The 21564-nt window shown below is 40.9% G+C and overlaps 1 protein-coding gene across 1 annotated transcript in view; it reads left to right on the forward strand.

Moving 5' to 3' along the window:
- Nucleotides 1-21564, forward strand: part of LOC122564748 (neural proliferation differentiation and control protein 1-like) — a 195139-nt gene that overhangs the window by 74057 nt on the left and 99518 nt on the right. Inside the window, exon 2 of the mRNA XM_043719908.1 lies at nt 7221-7352. Coding sequence (XP_043575843.1) covers nt 7221-7352 — 132 coding nt within the window. The remainder of the gene's footprint in view (nt 1-7220; nt 7353-21564) is intronic.

Consider the following 21564-nt stretch of genomic DNA (forward strand, 5'->3'; position numbering starts at 1 on the left):
AGGATAGGGTGAATTCCCTCATCCTAGGTCTTTTTCCTAGGATGAGGGAATCCAAGACTAGAGGACATAGGTTTAAATGGGAGAGGAAAGATTTAAAATGGACTTGAGAGGTTACTATTTCACCCAGAGGGATAGTGTGTGTATGGAATGAACTGCCAGAGAAAGTGGTGGAGGCTGGTGCAATTACAGCATTTAAAAGGCATCTGGATGGATATATGAATAGGAAGGGTTTAGAGGGATATGGTCAAATGCTGACAAATGGGACCGGGTCAGATTGGGATGTCAGATCCGTGTGGACATGTTGGACCAAAGGATCAGTTTCTGTGCTTTATGACTATGACTGGCAGTTTGTTGGATGGAAGACAGCCTTGTGCCCTTGATCAAGAAAGGCAGTAGAGATGACCCAGGTAATTATAGATCAGTGAGCCTTATCTGTTGTAGGAAAAGGTTTGTAAAGGATTATAAGAGATAGGATTCATAATCATCTAGCAAGCAACAATTTGATTGGAAATAGTCAACATGGATTCGTCAAGGGCAGGTCGTGTCTCACAAATCTCATTGAGTTATTTGAGAAGGTGACCAAGCATGCGGATGAGGGTAGGGCAGTTGATGTGGTGTGCATGGACTTCAGTAAAGCCTTTGATAAATTCCCACATGGGAGGCTACTGGAGAATATGCAGAGGCATGGGATTGAAGGTTATTTAGCAGTTTGGATTTCTGTCAGAAGGCAATGAGTGGTGGAAAATATTCAGTCTGTAGTCCGGTTACTAGTGGTGTGCCGCAAGGATTTGTTTTGGGACCATTGCTGTTCACCATTTTTATAAACGACTTGGACGCAGGCATAAGTGGATGGGTTAGTAAGTTTGCAGACAATAGTAAAGTGGTGAAGTGGTGGACAGTGTGGAAGAATGTTGCAGGCTGCAGGGAGACTTGGATAAACTGCAAAATTGGACTGAAAGGTGGCAAATGGAGTTCGATGCAGATAAATGTGAGGTGATTCACTTTGGGAAGAATAACAGGAAGGCAGAATACCAGGTCAATGGAAAGATTCTTAGTAGTGTGGACGGGCAGAGGGATCCCTAAAAGTTGCCACCCAGGTTGATAGTGCTGTTAAGAAGGCATACAGTATATTAGGTTTTATTGGGAGAGGGATTGAGTTCCAGAGCTGTGATGTCATGTTGCAACTGTACAAAATGCTAGTGCAGCCTCACTTGGAGTATTGTGTGCAGTTCTGGTCACAGGAAGGACGTGGAAGCGTTAGAAAAGGTGCAGAGGAGATTTATCAGGATGTTGCCTGGTCTTAAGTGAAGTTCTTATGAGGAAAGGCTGAGGGACTGGGGTCTGTTCTCATTGCAGAGAAGAAGGCTAAGAGGTGATTTAATAGAGACCTACAAGATGATCAGAGGATTACATAGGGTGGACAGCGAGAGTCTTTTTCCTCTGATGATGACATCATCTTGTCCGAGGGGGCATAGCTGCAAATTGACGGGTGATAGATTTAAGAGAGATGTTAGAGGCAGGTTCTTCACTCAGAGTGGTAACGGCGTGGAATGGCTTTCCTGCCAGTGTAGTTAACTCAGCCATGTTAGGGGCATTTAAACAGTCCTTGGATAAGCAAATGGATGATGATGGGATAGTGTAGGGGTTATGGGCTTAGATTAGTTCACAGGTTGGCGCAACATCGAGAGCCGAAAGGCCTGTTCTGCACTGTATTGTTCTATGTTTTATAAGACTATTATTTTTGATTCACTTTCTGACAGTCTGAGGTCTTTAGATTCTTTGAAATGGGGAGCTTTTAATCTCTTAGGTATCCTTACTGGGATACATGCTCCCTGCTGAAATGGGCAATTCTTATTTGCAGTGTCCTGAATCTCTGAAACAAGCAATTATTCTGCAGTATCTTGAATCATTGGACTTTGTTAATTCTTTCTTGGTGGACTTTATGGTGTTCAATGTGCCTAGCTTTAACCTGTGTCACTTGATTTATTTTCTAAATACTCCTGTAGAATTGTGCTGGTATACATAGGTTTCATACTCAAAATTGTTGATCGGTTTATACTGTTTCCTTCAAACACAACCATTTGTATTAATAATGAAATAACTGTCAACTCTCCTCAATTAGCTCCGGTAGAGTATATTATTAATTATCTATCTCATCGCTTGTTTTTATTCTCAGACTCTTGTAGTCTGAGTGCTTATCGGTGTTGATAGCAGTGGAAAAATTTGTGTACTGCAGTACAGTCCACAGTCCCATATTCCCATCATGTTGATGGTATGAAACAAATGTTTTATACCAACGTAACTAATCTTATGGCTGCTAGACTACTATTAAATCCTCTACCAGCTGTCTAAGATTGATTGTTCCACTTTTAGTGGTTTCTTAGCCATCTGTCCTTAACTTTACAAAGTTTCTGTCTGGTTCCTGGCATATTCACTGTACTGGTTTCTTGTGTTCCATATTTTATGTTGTGTATCTTTAAATATGAACAGATTCTGCTGATCTCCTGTGCTAGGATTGACCTGTGTTGCCTTTGGACTTATGCTTCACTCATTATCTAAACTGCTTTCTCTAGATTCAGGTTGTTGCTTCATTTATCTCCTTGGTGAGCTGTATCTGCTTTCTTTCTAATTTTGCCCAGCAATATAAATGCTTGTGCAGCTTCTAACATTGTATTCAATTGGAAACTTCTCTGCATGTCATAAATTGTTTTCTCCAAGATGATTATTCCTGTGTTCCATTTGACCCATGTCTGAAGTTATGTCTTCCTGGCAATTTTTTTTTCTAATACCATGTCTTCCTAATGATTGGATTAGATTCCATACAGTGTGGAAACAGGCCCTTCGGCCCAACAAGTCCACACCGACTCTCCGAAGAGTAACCCACCCAGACCCATTTCCCTCTGACTAATGCATCTAACACTATGGGCAATTTAGCATGGTCAGTTCACCTGACCTGCACATCTTTGTGATTGTGGGAGGAAACTAGAACACCCGGAGGAAACCCATGCTGACACGGGGAGAATGTGCAAACTCCACAAGACAGTTGTCCGAGGCTGGAATCGAACCTGGGACCTTAGTGCTGTGAGGCAGCACTGCTAACCACTGAGCCACCATGCCGCCCTAATAATATTTAATATATTTTTTGTTTGCTTAAATTTTTTTTCACAGTAATAACAACAGCTATAGAGCTCTATGTTGCTGTTCAGGTGTTCATTAGCAACTCCACTTGAATCAACCTTCTACTGAATGATTCCCATTCCTTATGGTTTAAATGATTCCTGCCTTTATTGTGGCTCTTATGAAGGATCTTCTGCGTTTGCCATAGCCTGACTAAAAACTCCCAGTTTTCTTTCCCCATTAGACTAGTTCTGCCAAGGCTCTTAATTGGTCTAGTTTTACTACTTTAATTCCTGGCTTTGTGATGCACCCTGGTTTGTATCCTTTTATTGATATTTGCTTTGTGGCCCTTTAGATCAGGTTCTGTATTTGTGCCTCCTGGTGCCAGCTTGGTATAGTCGCAATGTTCAATCTGTGCTGTAAGTGATTTTTTAACTGCTCAGTTTTCTAGCCTGGCTTAGTGTGCCATGTTAAAGTTTCCCTGACCGTCATGGATTTGAAGCTTTACCCACAGTGACTACAATTGGTTGTTCACCACTGAATTCTGATTCCACAACACTCCCACAGACAACCATCCTGCAATGCAGGTTGTATCTGCTTTGACATTACTAATTAACCTTCTCAAGAGCGTTAATAACTTTGTAGGTACACATCTTTTACCAGGACTGAAATACTTTTTTCTTAACAGCTTGCTGAGATATTCCTGTTGAGAATTACCATGAAGTCTTCACTTCTTCCTTGCTGACTGTGCTGAATGCGCAGATGACTTAAACCTGAGTCTGAAGATTTCATGTTTGTTCACAATATTAAATGAGCAGTCAAATCAATTTGGTGCTTCTATTTCCTATGTTGTGTTGCATGCAAGTTCACCATACCACCATCATCTTTAGTTTGAGAAACTACAGGGTTTGCTTGCTTATAATGATAGGAGAATGCCAATTCCTTGCATGCTGGCAGTTATTTATGGGTTACATTGATTTTATGGAAATAGTTACAAGAACTTTGAAGAGAATCAGATGTTACCTTTCATTCTTTTGAGTTCCTAAAATGTTTTGATCCTACTCCACATTACAGTCCTAATGTTTAGCTATTAACTTGGTGAGATGATTAGTATAAATAGAACCCAAGATCACTGAATATAATTATTTTTAAGACCAATATGTTAGTTTGCAGAAAGATGGCTGATTTTTTTTAGACTGTCATAGCAGTTTATCAGAAGAGATTTCTAATTAATTCAGTTAGCAAAGGGTTGCAGAGAGAAAGCGACAGATTGTGGTTGAGAAACTTATCAACCGTGATTGAATGGCAGAGCAGACTGGATGGGCTGAATGACCTAATTTCTTTTCCTATGTCTTAGGGTCTAAATAGTGTATTAATGTAACCTTACACAGCAGTCATGGATATTTTGACAAATTTTGCTGCCACAAAAGTATTTTTCTGTTCAAAATTTATTTATGCCATTTTTCCTAACTCCATGTGACCTGACCTCAAGATGGCAGTGCTGGCACTATAGGTAGTGTTAGGCTGAGCCCATCTGGGTCTCCTTTTTGTCTTTCTTCTTTTTCCTGTCTCCATCTTCCTGATATCATGAGACTTGAACGGTGTTGGTGGTGACTCCTAGCTTGTAGGCGTAATGTGTGGACTCCTGGAATGGCAGCGGGGAGTCGGCAGAAGCGATGATGGAGTGGGGATGCCTGACTTCCTAGACCCGGTGTGGGGACTCTTTATGCAGCAGTAAGACATCGACTGCAGCAATGTCAATGACAGGAGCAGGGTCATTGGCTGCAGTAGGCCAAGAAAGGGGGCCTTGCAGAAGTCCTGAAGCTGTGTTTGGGACCTCAACCGATGAAAATGAACTCTGTTTAAGTACTTTTAAAAATCTTTTGTACTGCAAAATGGTGCCGGATTGTGGTGACAGAACACTTTTCACTCTATCTCCAGATACATGTGAGAATAAATCAGTCAGTCAGTCATTCAATGAATGCACAAAGGTGAGGAATTTTATGTCTTATATAATAAATTATTGGAGTGACTTTGTCTTTGATGTCTTGACCTTTTAAATTGGTTCTTATAACTGAATTATTAAAATGACTCTGAATAGAAATAGCCAAGTCACCCTGTTATTGTCTGTGCTGGCTTTTTGATAGAACAATTCAATTTTCCCCATTTACTGTGTAATTCTTTGAAGTATTTAAACTTGATGTATGTTTAAATAGGTTGATAAATAATACATTGTAATCCTTTTAGAAATGAAGTGGAGATGCCAGTGTTAGACTGAGACGTAGACAAAATCAGAATCATATGATACCAGGTTTTAGTCCAACAGGTTCATTTAAAATCACATTAAGAGATGTACAGCATGGAAACGGACCCTTCAGTCCAACCCCTCCATGCCGACCAGATATCCCAACCCAATCTAGTCCCACCTGCCAGCACCCGGCCCATATCCCTCCAAATCCTTCTGAACTTTTGTGTGCAATTCTAATCTCCCTGCTATAGGTAGAATGTTGAGAAACTTGAAAGGGTTCAGAAAAGATTTACAAGGATGATGCCAGGGTTGGAGAGTTTGAGCTATAGGGAGAGGTTGAATAGGTTGGGGCTGTTTTCCCTGGAGTGTTGTAGGCTGAGGGGTGAAGGGCATGGATAGGGTAAATAGACAAGGTCTTTTCCCTGAGGTGGGGGAATCCAGAACTAGAGACCATAGGTTTAGGGTGAGAGGGGAAAGATTTAAAAGGGACCTAAGGGACAATTTTATCATCGAGAGGGTGATGCATGTATGGAATGATCTGCCAGAGGAAGTGGTGAAGGCTGGTACAATTACAACGTTTAAAAGGCATCTGGATAGGTATATGAATAGGAAGAGTTTAGAGGGATATGGGCCAAATGCTGGCAAATGGAACACGATTAATCTAGTATATCTGGTTGGCGTGGACGATGGGTCTGTTTCCGTGCTGTCCATCTCTGTGACTCTAAATGAGATTGGAGCTCACATCCTGTAGAGACATACTATTGACCCTTCCCTCTTCCTAAATCTGCTGCTTGATCTGTGAAGCATTTCCTTCATCTTCTGTTTTTATTGCATCAATGTAAATTTGATTTCTTTAACAAAGTGAAACAGGCAATAACAGTGGTTCTGGATGTAGTTTTGCTTGCTGAGCTGGAAGGTTCATTTTCAGACGTTTCATCACCATACTAGGTAACATCTTCAGTGAGCCTCCAGATTGTTCATTGAAGATGTTACCTTGTATGGTGACGAAACATCTGAAAATGAACCTTCCAGCTCAGTGAGAAAACCTACATCCAGAACTCAACCTAAGCTGCAAACTTCTCAAAACTCGCTAACAGTGGTTCTGTTGAACATATTTTCTCTCGAACTGAGATTATTGAAAAATCTAGCTCCTGCTGTAAAGTGGGTGCTACCTGAATGAAGTTATGAAACTTAGTGTAAATACAAGAAGCAGCAAGTACATAATGAACTATGGATGAACTCCAAGCATTCCATTCAATCTAGAGACGCTATGTCCTCCTGTAAGTGGTAGTCAGTCTGCTTTAGAATTATAATTTACAGATGCCAGTGTTGGACTTGGATGTACAAAGTTAAAAATCTCACAACAATAGGTTATAGTCTAACAGGTTTAATTGGAAGTGGTGCTCAGAAAGCTAGTGCTTCCAATTAAACCTGTTGGACTATAACCGGGTGTTGTGTGGTTTTTAATTTAGAATTATAATGTACTGTGTGAAACGAGGGCAACATTGGCCCATTTTACTAATGCTGTCTGTAAAAGGACTACCCAAATTATTAGTAATCTTTTCTCTTTGCTGATGATGCAATACTTAGCAATTGAGAGACTGGCATCCTATTTGGCTGTTGGAGAGACCAATCTGATGCACTCAAATAAGTTGTGTAGAAACTGTTCTAGCTATTTTGCTGTACATCACATCTTATTTAACTTCTCAATAAGAAACTTGCATGGACAAGAACACAGGTAGGTAGTAATGGGGTTAAGTGCAAGAAGATGAGATCAACAGATTGTTTTGTTTGTCATCTTAAGATGTGCAAAATCTGCCAGTTTGCTGAACTGATTTTCATCTGTGTCCCTCAGCTGGAACCTGCCCTGGTAAACTGGACTGCACCATAAAGCGACGTGAACATTGCATGCCAGGATTTGATCACTGTGGGCCATGTCTCTCTGATTTTGTTGAAGATGAGAAAGGAAATTGTGTAGAGAAGCACAGTAAGTGGTGAAAACGTTTGAATTATTTGTTTGAGTTCTTTGCATCTACCCCTACTGAATTTGAGGCCCACAGAGAAAATGTTTACATTGCGTTTGTGTTTATTATATATGTGCTGCTTTACATTGCAAGTTACTTAGATTGTGTCACTCCTCACAGATCAAATCTGTTAGAACAGGAACTCAACCTGCCTTATCCATTCTGGTTTCTATGATCTCAGCTCCACAGATACACAATTAACACTTGAAATTGCCCTTACAGCCCTCTGATTTGCCAGGCCACCAATTCCCTTCAAGTATGAATGAAACATAATTAATGACATTAATCCACATGTTGCAAATTAATTCAAAGTATTGATGTTTATTGCTGTATAATTCCCTGACCCCATCACCCAATGTGTTTTATATTCCTATGCTACTTGACAACTAGATTATTTAAGGTAAAAGGAAATGTGTTTTCTATTTTCTGTTTGATCTCTTTTGGTTCATAGTCTTTGTGTGTCTGTAATCAGTTTGAGAGATGAGATGAGGGCAAGGCAACAAAGTGAAGAGCTGACAAATTCTCTGGTCATATTCTTATCAAGAGTTTTTAAATTACCCTGCAACTTAGGTTGCAGCAATGTTCATACTCTGCAGTCAACTGTGCAGTCAAAGTCTGGAGGTACACAAGGATTAACCTTTTCCTCCACTCGACTGGGTACTTGAAGGAGTTGCAATGCTATAAGGAAACTTGGAAGATGTTCGCCGAGCTGGGAATTTGTGTTGCAGACGTTTCGTCCCCAGTCTAGGTGACATCCTCAGTGCTTGGGAGCCTCCTGTGAAGCGCTTCTGTGATCTTTCCTCCGGCATTTGTAGTGGTTTGAATCTACCGCTTCTGGATGTCGGACCGGTTGACAACCGGAAGCGGCAGATTCAAACCACTACAAATGCCGGAGGAAAGATCACAGAAGCGCTTCACAGGAGGCTCCCAAGCACTGAGGATGACACCTAGACAGGGGACGAAACGTCTGCAACACAAATTCCCAGCTCGGCGAACAGAACCACAACAACGAGCACCCGAGCTACAAATCCTCTCACAAACTTTGAAACTTGGAAGAGCTGAGTTTAGGATTTGTTACCCTTTGAGCTGCTTGTGAGATATGGCAACTAAGCACTAACAGTCCAGATGGTTTTTCAAACCACCGAGCATCAGTTTGTAGTACATTCAGCAATCAAATTCCACAGCTAATAATCTGTCACTTTGGGTAGATTTTATTGCTCTAAACTATTTACAAGAGTGACTGATAGGTAAAGATAAGTTGGTCTGACAAAACTTTCTCTCACTGTATCTGGAATGTCACAACCCAACATTTCCAACTCCCCTTCAGCAGTTACACCTCCTCGAAGAGGTAAAACAGAAACACCAACGAGGAGAAAAAGTAGGTACTCATAGGTTGTGGTTGCCAATTATCATTTTCTCACAGTACAGCTATGACTACCTGCACAGTTTCACTACATGTTGAACTTGTTGGATTAGGATGGAGTTTTAATTAAATTATTGACTTTACAATAATGTACATTTGGCAAGCAATCAGTCATGGTGTTAAATGCTATATGCAAGTTACATACAGTTGCAGTTGACTGGAGAAGCAACTGTGAAAACTACAGACAAAAATAAGTGATATGCGTACATCTACTTGTCTAATTGTTTAGTGAATAGTTGTTTTAAGGATAGCTGACCCCAGACTAGCACTCCATATTTTGCTTCAAAATATATTTGAAATCCATTTATAGTAAAAGTAAAATGTCTAGCCCTGGTGTAAATATTTTCCTAAATGATATCTTCTGAAAATGCAGATAGAAAATCATTGCATCTAGAATTGTTTACATTGTCCAATTTTCGATTAAAATGTCGGTGTCAAATCTAAATGGTGGCTGCCAGTAAAATATGGTAAGTTATGTTGCTAAACTGTACTGCAACGTCAATCGCCTGTTGTATGCATGAGTAGTAAAACCTAACCTTGCATCAGTGAGTATGTAGGTTTGCTCTGTGATTTGTCTAGAGCTTTCAGCAGTAACCTTGCTGCAAAGTACACATCAGAAGCCCTAGAGTTGTATAGAATGTGCAAGATGGAACTTAAAAGGGAGATTTGAACAGTTAAAAGGCAGATAAAATGAAAGAAAATCCCAAGTTATTTTACAGTTACATTAAGGGTTAAAGGTTAATGAGGAAGAATATAGGGACCATTAAGGACCACTGTGGTAATGTAAGTGTAGTGCCAAAAGATGTATGTACGTTCTAAATGAACACAGTTGCTGAAATTGCTGGGTCCGGCAGCATCTGAGGAGAGAAAGCAGAATTAACCTTTCTAGTCCTGCAAACCTTTTCCTGGGGTGGTCCCAAAGAAGGGTCAATGGATCCAAAACATTAACTCTGCTTTCTCTCCACAGATGTTGCCAGATTTGCTGAGTTTGTCCAGTAATCTCTGTTTATGTTTTGTATTTCCAGTATTAGTGGTACTTTTTGTTCTAAACTAATACTTTGGGTCACTGCTCACTCATGCAAGGGACAATATGAATATAGACGTCAGGGAGAAAATCTCTGATGCAATTAAATAAATCAGTATAGATAAGTTGACTGGTCGGCAGACTTACAAGTAGATAAATCTCTAAGGCTTGATAAAACATATCTCATGTGGACTGAGACAAAGGAGGAAATAGGATGCTTGCAAAATGTTCAATTCCTTTTGGACCACAGGAGAAATGCTGAAGGATTGGAGGACAGTCAATGTGATACTGTTATTCAAGAAGGCAGTAAGGAATTAAACCAGGAAAGTACAGGCTGGCCAATCTAACCTCTTGTGGGGAATCTATTAGAAGCAATTCTGAGGGATAGAATTAATCTGGGTGGCACTGTGGCTCAGTGGTTAGCACTGCTGCCCACAGCAGCAGGGACCTGAGTTTGATTCCATTCCTGAAGAAGGGCCTGTGCCCGAAACGTCGAATCTCCTGTTCCCTGGATGCTACCTGACCTGCTGTGCTGTTCCAGCAATAAAGTTTCAACTTTGATTTCCAGCATCTGCAGACCTCACTTTCTCCTCGATGATTCCAGCCTTGGGTGACTGTCTGTGTGAGTTTGCACATTCTCCCTGTGTCTGCGTGGGTTTCCTCCAGGTGCTCTGTTTTCCTCCCATAATCCAAAGATGTGCAGGTTAGGTGAATTAGCCTTGCTAAATTGCCCATAATCTAGGTTTTCAAGTCAGGGGTAAATAGAGGTTCGGAGAATGGGTCTGTGTGGGTTGCTTTTCGCAGGGTCGGTGTGGACTTGTTGGACCGAAGGGCCTGTTTCCACACCGTAGGGATTCTAGTTCTATTTATAATTCTAATCTGCATTTCGAAAGGAAAGATTGATCAAGGACAGTCAGCATGGCTTAATTAAGGGGATGACTGACCAAGTTGATATGAATTTTTAATGATCAGATGTCTAAAGGACAGTGCTTAAGATGTTGCATACTTGACTTCAGTAAGGCATTTGATAAAGTCTTGCATTTGAGACTAATAGCAAAGAGCTCATGGCATCCAAGGAAACTTGGCAAATTGGATTCAGAATTGGCTGAGCAGCAGGAAGCAAAGGGTGGTTATTGAGAGGTGTTTTTCTGACTGGGAGTCTGTCCATTTGGGCCTTATGGGTGTCATTGTTGGGTCCCATGCTGTTTTTGGTGTATATAGAAGGTTTAGACTTAAATATAGGAGGGTTGATCAGTACCTTTGCGAATCATACAAAAATTGGTGAGGTGTAACTAGTGAAGAGGATAGCCTTAGACTATGAGAGGATAAAAACGGGCTAGTCAGATGGGCTGATCAGTTGCAGATGGAGTTTAATCTGGGTCATTGAGTGTTGCACTTGGGGTAGGACAAACAAGCAAGGGAATAAATGATGAATGGTAGGACCTTGGGAAGCACTAAGGATCAAAGAACAAAGAACATTTACAGCTCAGGAACAGGTCCTTCAGCCCTCCAAGCCTGTGCTGATCCAAATCCACTGTTTAAACCTATCGATCAATACCTAAGGATCTGTATTCCTCTGCTCCCCACCTACTCGTGCATCTATCTAGAGACACCTTAAATGAATCTACCATGCCTGCCTCTACTACCTCTGGCAACATGTTCCAGGCACCTACCACCCTCTGTGTAAAGTACTTTATGCATGTATCCCCCTTAACCTTTCTCCTCTCAACTTGAAAGTGTGACCACTCGTGGAAAAAGCTTATCTCTAGCCACCTTGTCTTTATCCTTCATGGTTTTGTAGACCTCAGTCAGGTCCCCCCTCAATCTCCTTTTTTCTAATGAAAACAATCCTAACCTACTCTCCTCTCTTCATAGCTAGCACCTTCCATCCCAGGCAACATCCTCATAAATCTTTTCTGCATCTTCTCCAAAGTGTCCACATCCTTTTGGTAATGTGGTGACCAGAACTGTACACTGTATTCTAAATGTGGCCAAACCAAAATCTTGTACAATTTTAACATGACCTGCCAGCTCTTATCCTCAGTATCGCGATCGGGGGACTTTAGTGTGTATCAGTACAAGTGGGTAAAGTGGAAAAGTAGGCATAAGTATACTGGCCTTTAGTTGATTGTATAAAGTTTAAGAGCAGGGAGGGTATGCTGAAACTTTATGAAATATTGTTTATCCCATAGCTGGAATATTCTGTGCAGTCTGGAATCCACATTATATGAGAGATGTGTATGCATTGGAGAAAGTGCATATGCAGGATATCTTCCAGGATGTTGCCTGGGCTGGTTTCAGTTATGCAGAGAAATTGCACAGACTGAGGATTGTTTTCATTGGAAGAGGAGATTGAGATGTATAAATTATGAGGATCATAGACAGGGTAGAGAGGAAGAGAGTTTTTCACTTGGTAGAGAGATCAGTGACCAGGGGCATAGATTTAAAGTAAGAAGCAGAAGGATTAGAGGAGAGGTGGGGACAAACGTTTTCAGCCAGAGGGTGGTGGGAATCTGGAGCACACTGCTTTTGAAGGTAGTCAAGGCAAAAACCCTCAACATTTAAGAAGTGAGTAGATATGCACTTGTGATGCCAAGGCACACAAGGCTGTGGGCCACATGCTTGAAAATTGGATTGAAATTATTAGGTGGTTGTTTTTGACTGGTGTGCAAATGATGGGTTGAAGGGACTTATTCTGTGCTGTAGATCTGTATGACAATGATGTTTCTGGAATACTCCAGCACATTGTGAATGTGAGTGGAATATAGTTACTCAACCATTAAGATATTTTCAGATGAACCTGTTCAGAGAGTTATTCCACATCTCTGGAGCAGATAGGACCTGAAGCAACCTGGCTTAGAGGTGGGGTCACTACCACTGCACCACAGAACCCTTTACCATTTTCTAATTCTGCTTGAATTACAATGTCGTGACAGTCAAATGTGCACATTCTACCAACATTCTTGTGGCTAGCACTAACTAACCAAGTATTACTTGCTGAGATGGTTGTCCAGAAAATGAAAACCTTTGATTGCAAGTTATCTAAAGGTTAGTCATGAAGATTTCCATATGCTTTGTCTTGGGAAGAAAATCTGTTGATGTTGTAACTTTGGAATAAATTCTCTTTGTCGTTAGTATGGATGTTTACCTTGTGTTTTCATTACTAAAGACAGCAGGATACAGGATCTGCTTTCACATCGTAAGACTGTAAGATATAGGAGTAGCATTACGCCGTGTGGCCCATTGAGCCTGCTCCGCGAATGAATCATGTTTGTTATGTTTTTCAACCTTGCACTTTTCCACATTGTATTCCATTTGCCGCATCTTTGCCCACACGCCTAGCCTGTCCAAATCCTCCTGCAACCTGTCCACTTCCTCAATGCTATCTGTCCCTCCATTTGTCAAATGGAAACTTAGCAACCATGCTCTCAGTTCCTTTGCGCAGATTGTTAATGTATAATGTGAATAGTTGTCATATTAACAGTGACCCTTGTGAAACTTCACTTCTCGCTAGCTGCCATCCTGAAAAAAAACCCTTTACCCCACGCCCTGCCTTTAGCCAGTCAGTCAGTCTTCCATCTATGCCATAACTTGCCCATAACCCCATCAGCTCTTATCTTATTTAGCGGCCTGTTGCGCAGCATCTTGTCAAAGACCATCTGAAAATAGATCACATCCAAATAGATCACATCCACTGGCTCTCCTTTGTCCAAAGTTGCTCATTGACTCCTCAAAGTATTCTCTCAGATTTGTCAGGCATGACCTTCCCTTGACAAAGCCATGCTGACTCAGCCCTATTTAACAATGCACTTCCAAGTACTTTGCAATCGCATCCTTAATAATGCACTCTTGTAAAATTATACCAACAACAGAGGTCAAGCTATAGTTTTCTGTCTTCCACTTCCTCCTTTTTTAAATAGGGGTGTTACATTAGCCAATTTCCAGTCTTCCATGACCCTTCCTGACCGTGATTCCTGAAAGGTTGCCACCAATGCCTCTGCAATCTCCTAACAATCTCCTTCAAGCCTCTGGGGTAAAGTCTGTCTGGTCTGGGTGATTTATTTATTTTCAGACTTTTCAGCTTCCCCAGCACCACCTCCTTAGTGATAGCCACTATACTCACTCCTTTCCCCTGACTGTCTAGAAGTTGTGGTATGCTGCTGGTGTCTGCCAGCATGAAGACTGATGCAAAGTACCTGTTCAGCTCCTATGTCATTTCTTTGTTCCCCATTACTACTTCAGCGCCATTTTCCAGTGACCACTCTTGTCTCTCTTACCTTTTTATACAACTTTTAAAAACTTGCACTTTTTTTATATAGTACTAGTTAATTTATCTTCATATATTTCATCACCTTCATTTCCATTATTGCTTTTTTGTCATCTGGTTTCTAAAGGCTTCCCACTAATCTTCACGACACTATTTGCTTTTTCGTTTGCTTTTATACTGTCCTTGACTTCCCTTGTCAGCCATGGTTGCCTTGTTCTTCCCTTTAATGTGATTCTTCCTTGGGATGAGTTTCTGCTCTGCCTACCAAATGCTGCCATTGCTGCTTCATTGTCTTCCTTGCTAGACTCCCCTTCCAATCAATTTTGACCTGTTTCTCCCTTTGTTTTTGTAGTTACCTTTACTCAATTGTAATACCGTTACATCTGAGTACAGTGGCTTCCTTTAAAATTGCAGGGTGAATTCTATCATTGTAGTCACTGCCCCCTTGGGGTTCCTTCGCTTCAAGCTCCCTAATCAACTCTGCCTCGTCGTAGTTGTGGGTATGTTTGCCAAGCTGGGAACTTGATTTACAGACGTTTTGTCCCCTGTCTAAGTGACATCTTAAGTGTTTTGGTGCCTCCTGTGAAGCGCTGCAGTACTGTGTCTTCTGGAATTTATTTGCTTCCATTCCTGCTACTAATGGTTGTCGGTTCTGGTTGTTCATTGTAGTGGCCGGTGTATTGCGTCTAGGTCTATGTGCTTATTGATGGAGTCTGTGGATGAGTGCCATGCTTTAAGAAATTCTCTGGCTGTTCTGTTTGGCTTCTCCTATGATCATTATGTTCTCGAATTTGTGGTCCTTGTCATCTGCATGTGTAGCTACTAGGGACAGCTGGTCATGGCGTTTAGTGTCTAGTTGGTACTCGTGGATGCAGATTGCTAGTTGTCTGTCTGTTTGTCCTATATAGTGTTTTGTGCAGTCTTTGCTTGGAATCTTATAAATTATGTTTGTCTTGCACATGATGGGTATAGGATCTTTTGTCCTGGTGCGTTGTTGTCTGAGCATGGCTTGGTTTATGGGTTTTCAAGGATCCCGGTGGTCGGAGAAGTCTGGCTGTTAGTTCCGAGATGTTTTTACGTAAGGTAGCATGGCCAGTGAGTTATGTCATGGCATGTCCTCATTGCATTGTTTGTCTGTTAGGCATCTGCGGATGAAGTTACGGGGAGATGCGTTCTTGGTGAATACTCTGTAGAGGTGTTCTCTTTGTAGGGCGGGAGTGCTGTAATGTGTTGTACCTCTTTTAAACAGGATCCAAATGCAGCTTCTCAAGTCTGCCTCATTACATATCACCAAATCCAGAGTTGCCTGTTTCCTTGTAGGCTGTTCCAAAAAACCCATCTTGAGGCATTCCATAAATTCTTGTTCTTGGGATCTGCTACCAACTTCATTTTCCCAGTCCACCGGCATATTGAAATGGAGTCATGGAGATGTACAACATGGAAACAGAGCCTTCAGTCCAACCTGTCCATGCTGACCAGATATCCCAACCCAATCCAGTCCCACCTGCCAGCACCTGGCCATATCCCTCCAAACCCTTCCTACTCATATACCCATCCAAATGCCTCTTAAATGTTGCAATTGCACCAGCCTCCGCCACTTCCTCTGGCTCCAGCCATGATTATTGTAAGTGTTTCTCTTGCATCCCTTTGCTGAAAATATGTTGCTGGAAAAGCGCAGCAGGTCAGGCAGCATCCAAGGAACAGGAGAATCGACATTTCGGGCATAAGCCCTTCTTCAGGAACGTCGATTCTCCTGTTCCTTGGATGCTGCCTGACCTGCTGCGCTTTTCCAGCAACATATTTTCAGCTGTGATCTCCAGCATCTGCAGTCCTCACTTTCTCCTCTTGCATCCCTTTGCCATCTTCAGATTTATTTACTGTCCCACATCCTGACTACTGCATGGAGGCCTGTACATTAACTCTCATCAGGGTTGTCTTTCCTTTGTGGTTCCTCAATTCTACCCACACACGGGTTTTATGCCATCTGACTCTGTCACTTCTTGCTATTGACTTAGTTTAATTTCTTACTAAAGAGGCAACCCAGCCCATCTGCATGTCCTTTCAATAGGGTACATATCCATGGATATTTAGTTCCCAGCCCTGATCCCCTTGCAGCCACATCTTTGAGATACCCACAACATCACACCTGCCAATTTTAATCTGCATTACAATCTTGTTCACCTTGTTTCATAATACTGTGTGCATTTAAGTACAGAGCAAGTGAGGATTGCAGATGCTGGAGATCAGAGTCGAGTGTGTGGCGGTGGAAAAGCACAGCAGGTCAGGCAGCATCCAAGGAGCAGGAGAATCCTGATGAAAGCCTTATGCCCCGTTGATTCTTCTGCTCCTCGGATGCTGCCTGACCTGTGCTTTTCCAGCATCACACTCTCGATTGCATTTAAGTACAATCAGATAGGATGCAAGTCCCTAAAGAAATGTATTTTTTCCACCCTCAACCCATTTGATCCCTGTTGACAAACCTGCATGTGCTTTGTTGCATTATGTTGTTTTATTTAATTTCTTCTTTTTTCCATGTTTCTCTCTAGTCACTGGCTCTTCCTTTCACTTCTCTGTTTTTCAGCAAACTCCTCCAATACCCTGTGCCCCAACTTCTGAACCTCCTCCCTTAACCCTGCTCCCTCACTATAACCTGGACTTTCTGGACTTGAAGGAAAATGCTATCTTTGTATAGTTTCCAAGTAAATGTCAATATTCAGTATTTTTGCATGAACAAAATGTGTAAAATCAAAAAATGGAGATGAGTCAGTTTTGTGTGTTGACTGTTCAGAGCAGTTTGTGTATGAAAGCTATGATAGATGGGGTTAATGTTCATTAGTGAGACGGGCAAACAAGAATCCAGGAAAGCAAATCCCTCGTCCAGTGAAAATGCGTCACCTCTAAGAGTAAGCAATTGTCACGTAATCCAAAATTGATAAATCTGTTTCACTTAGAAGCAAAACTTCTTTTCAAACCAGAGTTTAAAATAATCAGCTTTCCTTGATAGCTTTGTTTTCCTTGTCAGTCACTTGAACAGTGATGATAGTCCTGATTAACCATCTTTTGTGTAATAAGACCTGAGCATACATATTCTGATGATTTGCATAATGCATTGAAGGCAGTTGTGGAAAATGTGTTCTGATTCCAGCTGTTCAGTTGTTTTCCTCAGTTATTGAATGGTTTGTGATGAATGGAAATTGGAATTTCATGATATAATTAGGAAACTAAATAAGCTTTGTTAATTTCAAATAATGATTGTGGCTGTCCGTCATAACTTGGAAGTTACATTGTTAGTATGTAATCTAGTCAAGCAATCCTTTTGGATAACAAATACCAAGCAAGAGTTCAGAAGATGGAAGTATTCCAATCCACCTATTTCTGCTTCCATCATTTATGCACTTTTAAAAAAAAAAATCAAGGATCATTTAATGGTCATAAGCAATGAGAGCATTCAGCTGATTTTTTTCTCTCTGGCTTAATGCTGAGAGTGCTAAGACCATTTGTACCCTCATTGCCTACTGTTAAGAGCAGCTAAACCTCAATACTGTACTCTGCACAACTTACAAAACACCCAACATTTAATAGAATGTTAGTGTTTTCTATCTGACTTGTGCTTCTCAAGGGAACTTTTCCCTATAGTCTGACCATCCCTTATAATTTTTCATCTTGTTTCCTGTAGCCCTGGTATACTAATGCTAATAGAACAATGATGATGTCTAAAGTATAAAAGTAGCCCCTGCTATAGATTTTAAACCAATGGAAATCCTCATAAGATTTGTGATCAGTATAAAAATCTTTGATTACTAATCCCCATCAGTTCCAAAGATGTCATATATGACTCAATAATAGGTTGGTTTCCAACTCGACAGATGCTGCCAGACCTGTTGAGTTTCTCCAGAATTTCAGATTTTATTTCAAATCTCCATTGTACTTTGTTTTTATTCCTAATTGCCAATCTTGTTCCATGAGCGAACCCTGTTTGACCAAGTTTCAAAGCAGCATTATAACTGCTGTTTGCTTAAGTTCAACTTTATATGGTGGCACACCCTTTAGAGGTAGACTGCAGAAAGTCTGGATGATACAGGCTGAACCAGTTTTTTTGTCAGTGGAAGAAATGCTGATTTTGTTTTGTTCAGTTCACCTAACAGCTTTTCTGAAATGTTTCGTTCAAATCATCATTCTTAGCATAAAGAACAGCTTTCAAACAATTTGTATTAAAGTAATTATCCCTGCCATTATGACACATTTAACTGATTTCATCATCTCTTCCACCTGTCGCTTGAAGATGAAACCCGCCTGATGAAGAGCTTATGCTCGATACATCGATTCTTCTGCTGCTCGGATGCTGCCTGACCGGCTGTACTTTTCCAGCACCACACTCTTGACTCTGATCCCCAGCTTCTGCAGTTCTCACTTTCTTGCCATATATGCCCCATGGCATTCCATCCTTTCTGTTCCATCTCATCTTTTCCATCTTCATCCCTTCCATCTTTATCGCTTCATCCTATCATGAGTGAATGGGATGGATCTACCTCTTCAGCCAAGGGAGTTTGCTGTTGGGTTTCCCTGATCCTCCATTTGCTTTTACTGCAACAAATCCCCATATTCCTGCTTTCGTCACTACCAACTGTTAAGTTGCAAGTGTGTCATGTGCTCCACTCCTGAATTCCCAGGTGTCTGTGCATGCACCAGATGCAGCCAACCAACAGATGTGTTCTTTAAAGTGACCGGTAAAGCTATTCTGGACAGACAGACTAAGAGTGCAAATTTCCTCTCTAGCAGTGGTGAGACAGGTGGAATAATAATGAAGTGAGTTGGCCCTGGAAGAATACATGACCTCTTCTCCCACTTCAGTTAAATGCTGTGCAAGATGGTCCATTGGAAACTTTCACACTTCAGTAATTCAAATAACATACACTTAAGAGCCTTAGCTCTTCACTTCTCCATTGACTTCTTGGCAGGCAAGACAGACAGATATTCAGGGTGACCTCGCCCTTGGGTCTAAGTCTCCTGATGGTCTTCTCACTAAGACTCGCATCCGCAAAAGTCAAAGGAAAAGGACCTACCTGCTCACTGTTAATCCCTTGAAGGGTAGGCCTCAATTGCCAGTCCTCTTGACCAAGAGTTTACTGTTCCTTGATTGGCTTGCAACTTCTAGTGAATCAAAATGCCACTGTAGGGGCTTGCAAATTGTTGAGAAACTCAGCAGTCATCTTAACAATCGGCACAGCCTACCGAGCTTTCTCACTAGTGAGGGCAATGAATTAGTCAACACATAACACTACTGCCTCCATGCTTTTTCCAGAAAAAGGGATAAATGTGGCCTGAGTAATTATAGTTGGGTATGGTTTGGTTTTATTTATTGCCTGCTATGTAGCCCTCTGACCACTTGTAAGTAAACAGCTCAAACCTAACCATTATGTGTGAGTGTATGTGTTTATATGTGAGGAGAAATTCAGTAGCAAGTCAATTGAAGCTTCAAAACTATTTTCAGATAAAGCAAAAATCTATGTAAGGTTGTTTATACCATTGTGCATTCTCCCTGTCAAACTACCTACATAAGTGCATTGTAACTGTATTGCGGGAATTAACAGTTTTTCATTTAGTTAGGTATCAGAATTGGAAAGGCAAAACTGTTTCTTCATAAATAATTGCTGAAAAGCAGCATATCTGTTAACTGTTTTGATATAAAAAAAATGACATGCTTAGCAGTTCCTAATTTGTTACACTAAAACAGAAAATGGAAAAAATTAAAATGCAACATTAAATTTCTTGGAAACTGTGAACATTTCAAAAGAATGCATCATATACATAAATAATTATAATAAAATGTCATTTCTTTAACATTAGAACAATAACATCTAATTATGTCAATAAGACAAACCACTTTGAACTTTTAAGTAATCCAAACAGGCAATTTAGATTCCGTCACTATATTATATGGCTCCATTAAATATTGATTCTGGAGGAAGAATAATTAAAATTTTTCATTTTGAAATCTGACCTTATTATGTTTTTGACATAAAATGATTCCAAATGTTGAACTTCATTGTTGGAGTAATGGGTTCTTTTTACTGAGTGAATAGAAAAGCACCAAATCTGCTCATTTATTCTATACTGAACAATTGAACTAGAGAACCTATCAAAACTGGTCAGCTAAGATCAGAACCTCTTGTAATGATTTAATATTTCATTGATTATTCTAGTTCTCCAGTCCCCAAATACTAGCACATTGCATTATGAAAGTCCATTAAAAACTGAAATATAAGAGCTGCACTTAACACAACTTGATGATCCCATGCTTTGGTTTAATAAGTGGCTAAGGATATGAGTCCACAGGTTGCATATGCAGAGGACCTGGCGATTATCCAAAGGACACAGGTGGTTAATTGAATGCCGGATAACATAGCTTAGCCAAGAATTGGGATCTTGCAATCTTGCTGCATAATCCGACATTTGGATAATTGAATGCCGGATAATCGAGGTTCATCTGCACTGTTTTTATTCATTAAAGCGTTAGGTGCTAGCCCAGTGGCTCATTGAATTTCATCTGTCGGTATTGTGTTCATAGGAGTTTTAATCAGAAAACAAAGCAGCTTTGGGTTAGCCAGAGAATATTAAAGACTGAAAAACAAATTACAGTACCAAGGTGTTCAATAAAAAGCTATGTACCCAGCTAGTCAAGTCTGGCTTTAATTGAGGTGGGAAGTTGGAGTATTGAGCACAGCCCTTCATGGAGGTGGTTTAACATTTTGAATAAAATAACGAAGTCATAGTGTCCAACAGAACAAAAAACAGGCCCATTGGCCTAACTCGCCCATGCTGACCTGGTTTCCTAAACTGAACTAGTCCCATTTAGTTGTAAGCTTACTCTCAAATCTGTTGTGCAGCACTGTATCAGATACCTTTTGAAAGTCTGTGTATAGCACATTAGTTGCATTGTGCTCATCAACACTTGATTACCTATTCAAAAAATTCTAAAAAGCTACATGATCACAATTTTCCTAAGAAATACATGCTGACTTCTACTTAAACTCCATTTGTTTGTGACTATTACTTTTGATTAGATTAGATTAGATTTCTTACAGTGTGGAAACAGGCCCTTCGGGCCAACAAGTTCACACCGCCCCGCCAAAGCGCAACCCACCCATACCCCTACATTTACCCTTTACCTAACACTATGGGCAATTTAGCATGGCCAATTCACCTACCCTGCACATCTTTGGACTGTGGGAGGAAACCCACGCAGACACGGGGAGAATGTGCAAACTCCACACAACCAGTCACCTGAGTCGGGAATTGAACCCGGGTCTCTGGCGCTGTGAGGCAGCAGTGCTAACCACTGTGCCACCGTGCCGCCCTTCATGTCTTGTTACCATCAGCGTTTTTTTAAACTTTAACTGTAATTGCTTGTTTATTGCAAAGCCACATTGAGGAGAGTTGTGGATCCAGGGAAAGTAACTT

This window comes from Chiloscyllium plagiosum, chromosome 30 (genome assembly GCF_004010195.1).
Source record: "Chiloscyllium plagiosum isolate BGI_BamShark_2017 chromosome 30, ASM401019v2, whole genome shotgun sequence".
Taxonomy (NCBI): domain Eukaryota; kingdom Metazoa; phylum Chordata; class Chondrichthyes; order Orectolobiformes; family Hemiscylliidae; genus Chiloscyllium; species Chiloscyllium plagiosum.